Source organism: Lachnellula hyalina (assembly GCF_007821495.1).
Source record: "Lachnellula hyalina strain CBS 185.66 chromosome Unknown contig00153, whole genome shotgun sequence".
NCBI lineage: Eukaryota > Fungi > Ascomycota > Leotiomycetes > Helotiales > Lachnaceae > Lachnellula > Lachnellula hyalina.
The window spans coordinates 47,688-55,509 of NW_022157267.1; the positions used below are offsets into that span (position 1 = coordinate 47,688).

The 7,822-nt window shown below is 48.3% G+C and overlaps 1 protein-coding gene across 1 annotated transcript; it reads left to right on the forward strand.

Annotated features, from left to right (window-relative positions):
* Positions 1–2,450: 2,450 nt before the first annotated feature.
* Positions 2,451–3,890, forward strand: NDT80 (Meiosis-specific transcription factor; the record flags this gene model as incomplete). Its single annotated transcript, XM_031152961.1, has 1 exon — positions 2,451–3,890. The coding sequence occupies one exon, from the start codon at positions 2,451–2,453 to the stop codon at positions 3,888–3,890; it is 1,440 nt and encodes a 479-aa protein (XP_031002743.1).
* Positions 3,891–7,822: the final 3,932 nt, after the last annotated feature.

Sequence of the window (7,822 nt, forward strand, 5' to 3'; positions counted from 1 at the left end):
TACTACTACTCTCGATTCAATTCCCCATCCCATCTCCTTCCTTCCTAACTGCATTGCACTGACTGCAACTGCACAACACAACACTACGCTGCACTGCAATTCTGGCACGCGCGGTCGAGGATCTTTAATTGATCGATTTGCCCCTTACGGATAGAGTTGTGGGTATCACATCTCGTCCTGGTCGATTTTCAAAAGCCACCACCTTTCGAATCCGTTTTTCCACTCTATTCCGACCAATCGCGGCACCGGTCCAACATCCAGTCCAGTCTGTGCATCCTATCCGAGGCGACAGACAAGGCCAAGTCTAGACACCCGCGAAAGTCTTTTTTCTTGTCCCTGTCCGCTACCACTACACCCACCATTTCGGGTGCCTCACTACCCGTCCACCAAGGAAGGGAAGGACTTGAGTGAGTGAGTGAGTGAGAGAGAGAGAGAGAGAGAGACAGAGTCGAGTGGGTTAGGAAATAAGGAAATAAGAAAAGGAAAGGAAAGACTACTCCTAGCCTCTCGGTCCGCGGCCACTACCTACCTTACTATATCCTCCGCTAGGATCCTCAGCACCCAAATCTCCCCTCCCCTTCCCTTTCCCCCCTTCTCAAGTTCCCCTCCACGCACGCGCCTCATTCAGTCCTTATTGCGGGGGAGACCTTTTGGGGTCCGAAATTGCCTGTCTGCCCGGCTGCCCGTCTGCCCCAGTGCAGCGTCACCACACGCTCTCTATTACCGTAGCTGCTACTGTAGCTACCAGAACAGAACCGACGCCAGCCTAACACCAGTATCAACACTCCTTCCAGCAGGCTGGTTGTAGCAGCGCGCTTGTACCTTCATCTACTCCGAACTAGCGCTTGGCACCCACACTGCAGTCTGTTGGTCCCAGGGTCTCCGGTACGTCGAATAGACCCAAGGAGGAATAGCAACAGGAGTCAGCGAATGAGAGCGCGCAGAAAGGCTGCCAATGATTGAAAGTAAGTCAGATCCTTTTGCTGCCTTCTTTTTGCGTGCGTGCGAGCGATATATAAGCTCTCGTATTTCAGCCCTTCCCCTCTGCACGATTCCAAGGGCTTCATGTTGTCTTTAGAAGTCCATATTCTACATGCAATTCTTTGTTGTTGCGCATGTACAGTATCACCGTCGTTATTGGCCAGAGCACACAACACAACACGGCCAGCCTCTTTTCTCCCATTGGTCTCATCTCACAAAAGGACATCGAGTGTGTGCGTCTTCTGTCAAACGGGATCTCAGGTAGATGTCGTGTACGACAGTTACCGCGACCCTGGCAATTGACCGTTGCGTTCGCTGTCTCTAGTGCAAGGGTATCTCCTCATCCTCCCCCCCCCCCCCACTCCCCTTCCCCATCTCTACTCCCTTATCATATATTTCCCCTACACCCTTCTTGGTCATTTATTCCCTCCTACTATGCGCAATCTCATTCGCTGCATTCCCTTTACGCTCGTTGTCGTCGTTTGCCGACCAGATCCAGCCTGTTGGGTAATTGTTTTATGACCGATACTAACCATACCCTATAGTTCTCTCACCTCCCAATCTAACGGTCAATCACTTCATGTGCTCGCAACCTGGTAACATCCATGACCTAGCCGCTTATTCTGGCCAACCACCTTCTTGTATAATCGGGACGGAGTCTGAGCCTGACAGCTCTTCGAGGCAGGAATTCTCCCATCCATCTTCTCTACCTGACATGGGGCTTCGATACATGCAAATTCCAGCGACAGATGATGTTCGGTGAGTTTTGCCTCTTTAATTGGCTGTCTGTTCTCGTGTGGCAAAGCCGCTTGCATTTAGGCACATCCACACCCTTTTTTGTACTCTTCTGCCCCGTTTCAACACAAACCCATGCACTTAGTCTCGAGCTTCTCTTCGCCTAAGCTCCGGCCTATGCATGGAATGCCACGAATTTACCCTTCCTGGCACTCTCTCGTCAAGCGTGGCACGGCTTAAGCCTCACAGCGGTTAGACAGTTCACTGCCGCAACTGTTTGGATCACGCGAGTAGCCCCCGCTCCTGTGCCACGAACGGTTGAGCTGGCTGTCCTACATATGCAGTCCAACTGGGCATCACTGTCACGATGAACGATTGTGGCCCTAATTCTGTGTTCCTGTTGAACTTTAATGTTGTCTTGCAGTCATGTACTGTTGTGGCTGACTGATAGCTCAGATTTAACCCGGACTCCGGAACCCAAAGCCCTGTATACTCTATTGAACCTGCAGTACAGAACTCCTCCTCGTCATCGTCGTCATTAGGGTTCTCGTCATATAACAATATTTATCAACCTAGCCTGAGCGGCTCCACGTACTCCAGCGGAGCCAGCAGCTACTTTTCGCCGAGCTCTTCCGTGTTCATGCCTGATCTTAAACCGCGCTTAAGCTCACTGTATGTCAATTCCCCCCTATTTGTAACATGATACCCCATTCATTTTGTGGGCAAGATAAATAATGACATATCGATACAGCAACGCATCGCCTGGGTTGGCTCCACCAACACGCTCTCCAGCGTTACCTCATCCAGGGACGCCATTAGCAACCCGGGACCTATACACAGGTACAACACCACAGCTCCGACGAACGTCGGATCTGCTCTCAAGATCTCCCTCCTCAATTTCTGGAGGACTGCGCGGTGTGCCATTGTCACCGTCGTCAAGTGGTTTCGCGAGTCCAACCAATATGGAAGGCTCACTTGGAGGCACTGCATGCCCCCCCTTGAATGCAACTGAATTGATCTATGAGATCCAGACTGGAGATGGGCAAAATTTAAGACCAGAGATCTTCGGAAGAATTGACAAGGGATTTTTCCAGGCAGACGGCGATTGGACATGTTACAGAAGAAATTACTTCTCTCTTAACTGTTCTTACACCCTTCAACCAGCACTTCCAACTGGGACCATCTTTCTTGCGCAGAATGGACATAAAGGATATCAGGTTTATTCATTTGCAATGTCGATAGCTGCAGTTGTGGATGGAAGGGACGGAAAATCCATTGAACTCGTCCAACATACCCCCAAACGAGACAAGGGGCCCCAGGAAAAGCCAGGTCGAGTCACGCTGGCACCACGACCTCCAGCTTTACATGGGATGTATGGTGATGGCGGGCTTGGAAGCTCTTCTCGGGGAGGGAGTCTTTATGATAATCCCGGTTTCGGTCAAAATCCGAACCAACCGCAAGTGGAGGCGACGTTTGAGCGCATTCAATTCAAGAATGCTACAGCTAATAACGGCAAACGACGAGCTGCGCAGCAGTATTATCATCTCCTTATCGAGCTATTTGCGGATGTAGGTCAGCAGCACCCAGATCGCTTCGTGAAAATCGCATTCCGAATGTCTGCCCCAATGGTCGTCCGTGGTCGATCGCCAGGTCATTATCAGAGTGAAAGAAGAGGAAGCAACGCCAGCACTGGACCTGGATCTGGCGGCGCCGGAGGTGCTGGCTCATATACTCCAAGTGCCGGAACGTCGCGAACACCAGGCGACATGAACATGTCCGGTACATCCTCAATGCATCCGGGCTCTAGCTACGGAAATTCATACGATAACCGGTCACATCATTACCGGGCGCATATCGCCCCATTGCAAATTCCAATGGAGCCAGTGCTGTCCGCTGAAGAGGCAAAGAGCATTGAAGAATCACCCGGCTACCTCTACTACCCTGGCCCGATCTACGAAGGAAGCCACCACGAGGCCCGTTATCAACTTCCCAGCATGTCAGACTATACTACGTCGAAGGTCAAGCAGGAGTACGGTCAAGGTGGCTACGTCCTCCCCAGCTTAGCAAGCACACAGGATAGCTTGAACAGGCATTGTGGGCGCTGGGAGGGAACCGCAGAATCCAAAGGATATTACCCAACATCGCTGATCCAGCAAGAGCTGAACATCAGCTAGCACTCACCTCACCTCACTCCACCTAAATACAACCCGTTGCAGAAACCTTCGAAGTTGTCTGCTACATGATACATCACATCATAATATGCTTTTCCTAATCTTGTCATTCGATTTCTTTTCCTCTGAAATGTGTTTTCCTTCTTCATCGAGACTGGGAATGGGCAAACGGGAATAACGGCGCAAGGCAAGGAACAAGATACCAGACGTTATGCTTGATTGGTAACATCAGGCTTTGGTCATATGAAACGGGACACGGCAAATGGTCATGGGATGTTTTTTTTTTTTTTTTTTTTTCAGGGATATGGAAACATGGCTAGCGGCGAGAGAGAAAAGTGCTTTCGTTCTTCATTTGCTTCGCGAGGCTAAACATTTTTATAACTTTTACTTTGTTCAATCCAGCATGTGGAGCGCATACATGGGACGCGCGAGTGAAGTGGGAGTGGAATGGAAGAAAATGGAATCCGAGAGGGGACGTGGTGAAGGATTTCCTAGATGCAATGCGATGCGATGCGATGTTGTTGTTCAATGCCCGCGCTGATTTGAAGTTGTACGTCGCGCCTTGCTCGTCGGTGGGTTTTGACTTGTGGGTATGAGATGGGGGTACTATATGAGGCAGATGAGTGGAATGTTGCTGAATGAAGTGGGTGAGAAGAGAAGAGAAGATGAAAAGAGAGATAGTACATTTGCTGCATCGTAATCAAATTCAGGAGGCTTGTTGATACCCAGTTTATAATAACATACCTAGATTTCTGTCAGTGCGTAGCGTAGATTCATGCATGTACGTACGTACATATCTGTAGTTAACCATGCTGATTGATCAAAGACTCTAGATCTGAGACGGGCCCAGGTATATGAAGTTCAAGATACTGTGTACGTTTTCGTGACTACAGCTGGCCCCTATTTCATAATCGTTTATCATTCCTTTCATAGCCATGACTCTTTCTACTCTCTAAACAATCAATCAATCTCCAAACAATCTGCTTAATCTATCAATCACTCAGTCCCTTGAACCGCAAATCCAGCCCAACACCCTTATACGCCCATACTTAGGCACTCAATGAACCCCCCACCACACCCTATCATCCCGGCCCCCTTAACCCTCCCAGCGCAAATTATTCCTCACGACGTCAATACCAGCATCCTTTCTTTCCTTTATATTTCCCCACACAAGCAGCCACCAAGCTAGACTAGACTAGATACGAGTAAACTCCACCTCAAGCCTTCCAGCCTCTCTTCTCGATTCCTCGTCTCGGTACCAAGTGGTAGATAGAAGTAAAATATTCTGGGATAAGATTCGGATGTAGGAGGATTGATGGAGGGAGGAGGGCCGGGCGCCTTTCGTGGTGTAGTGCGTGCGTGCGTTTGTTGGGTGGTCGAGGAGGTGTTACTTTCTGTAGATGAAGGGATGGATGGATATGCAGATGCATGTGGAGACGGTTGTTCGATCGAGGAGGGTAGGGGAAGAAGCCTAGGGAGGTATACGTAAGAGTCGTGAAGAACCGGGTAAGTGATCAGAGGTGAGCGAAAGAAGAGAGAGGTACAGTAAGTAGGTATAGTTCCCTCGATCGAGCCCAAGAAGCCCTGCTTTGTCCTTCCTTAACGCTATAGCATCAGCTTGGTGCATCTGATCGGATCTGATCTGGGTAGGCATTGAGAAAGCGCAAAGGGGCGTTCGTTGGTCGGCAACAATAAGTTGAGATTAATTGATTACGTACTTCATATCAAGTCCATGAAATGTAAGGATGCATAGCAGCAATCTCTAATACAACGCGCGCGAAAACAAGACCCCGTCATGATATCGTCTTCTCGTTGCTTTTGCAAAGCCGTTGGCGAGCACTTTGACAGCACGGCTACCTTATGCTTGAAGCAAAGCTCGCTCAAACGCGAAAAGGGGCTGTTCCAAGAACCAGCCCCTTTTGTCGAAAAAAAAAAAAAAAAAAAACCGTTGGAGTTTTCGTATAATAGTGATAGGAATCGCAATTGAAGTTGAGAGATTCACAGTCTAGAGAGTCCAGTAGGAACAATTTGTTGAAATGGCTTCGAGCAGAGATACAACGAAAGGGAAAGAGGAGTAAGTTGCATTGCATTGAGATTTCCTGATTGGTAGACTTGCATGATATGGTTGGGTTGGTGACTTGGTGTCACCCAACCATCATCCCGTCGGTCGGTATCTTGAACCTCGAGAAGGAACTTTGCGACGAGCGATGCGTGCGCGGATTGAAAGGTTGATGCTTACATACGCGTGTGGGTAGCTTCTGGACGGCTTATTGCAATTCCAGCCCTTTTATTGTGTCGGAAGACTCTTATTCTTTTATCTGGGATCGTGAATGCGAGGATCTCGATTGCTCTTTGCGATGGATGGATGGATGACTTTACGATCTTTTGACGCGCCGTTGGGATGGCGATGACGGATTAGAGTCGTGTCTTGAAGGTTAGGCCTAGGGAGGTCTCTAGGTTTATAAGGTGAGACCTATCAGAATCTGCCATCTACTCGAGTTGTCTCCTGATGCATAGCATGTTGCTCGCTCTTGAGATCAAATCGAGCTCAAATCTTCTAGCATTCTCTGAATTTGCAAAACTTCCCAAAGACTGGTCATTGTTTTCAGATCTGTTATTCTGTTATACGTGCTATCTTTAGCCTCTTTTAACCTGGAAGCTATGACTTGCTTAGCATTTGCTAATCTGTCTCGTAAATAGCAAGCCTTTGACCCCGGCCGTCACTTCGAAGCAAACCACAGAAACACCCACAAGGCCGACTCGCGTCGTCTTCGAAGGAAGCCGCTCCGATGCTCAATTCCAATCTCAGGGCATGCCTTATCAGAATCTTCTGAATACGAAGCAAGAGAGGTCAGCTTAAAGTGTTTTGCCCGTTTGATTAGGCAAAGAGGCAAAGGTTATCGAACACCTGCTGTTCTCATCAAACGAATCATACGGGATAGCAAGCAGAACATACGTTGACGGAGTTCAGATCCAACACCCGGTTCCACACCCTGATGTATCATGAACATTTCGATCTGACCTTCATAATGGACCGGGATTCTCGGAGGGCTTTAGGAATAGGAACTGCGCTTACGGCAACTGCCCAAGCCGGAGCAAGATAGAAGCGCAAGGCGGAAGACAAGCACTATATTCTTAGCTTGTGGTCTTTGTGAATGAGGTGAGCACCTTTTATAAGTTGACCTTTTCAAAAGCTGGAAAAATGACTCTTCCTCAGAGATCATTTTCGAGTCGTGACGGCAAAATGCACGAAATGCGGTCAACTGCGAGGTTGATGATGAGAGCTGCTACTCGTCTCTCTTCTCTTTGAATGCAGTTGCCTTGATGTCGGTGTGCTTTACAACTCTAGAGGGCAAATGAACACCGTTGGACGAGATGGATATTATAAGTAGCCTTATTTCCAATGAGCATCCTCCTATGTTGTCATGGAACGTTATTTTTATCGACAACGTGGGTGGATACAATTTCCAGAACTCCGTCTTTCTTTTTGAATCGAAATTACAAAACAGAAGGGCTTAAATGTACCCATCATCCTTTTCGCGAAGTTTTTCAAAAAGATCATTGGCTAATGTCTTGTCTCACCCTTGAAAAGCGGGAGGCATGGTAAGAGAACTGCCAGTCCCTTCAAACTCTTTCCATTCTTCAATGTTATAGTTAGTTTCTTTATCGAAGACGTGGTTTTACTAGTGGAAGATCCCAATGGACACTGAAGCATGCATACCGTTGAAGTGAAAAGGGGAGGGAACTCTGCTCAATTCAGGACTTTCGTGTGACCATGTTTTCATTATTGCTCGGAATCTGGGTCATTGCGAGCATATCAGACTCCATGGTCAGCTCACAATTCTCGAGGATTAACGAAGGAGGGAGGAAGATTGTGTCGAGCTTCGCAAGCGATGTAGCAATGATAATTGAAGCCGAAAGCAATACAGTCAGCT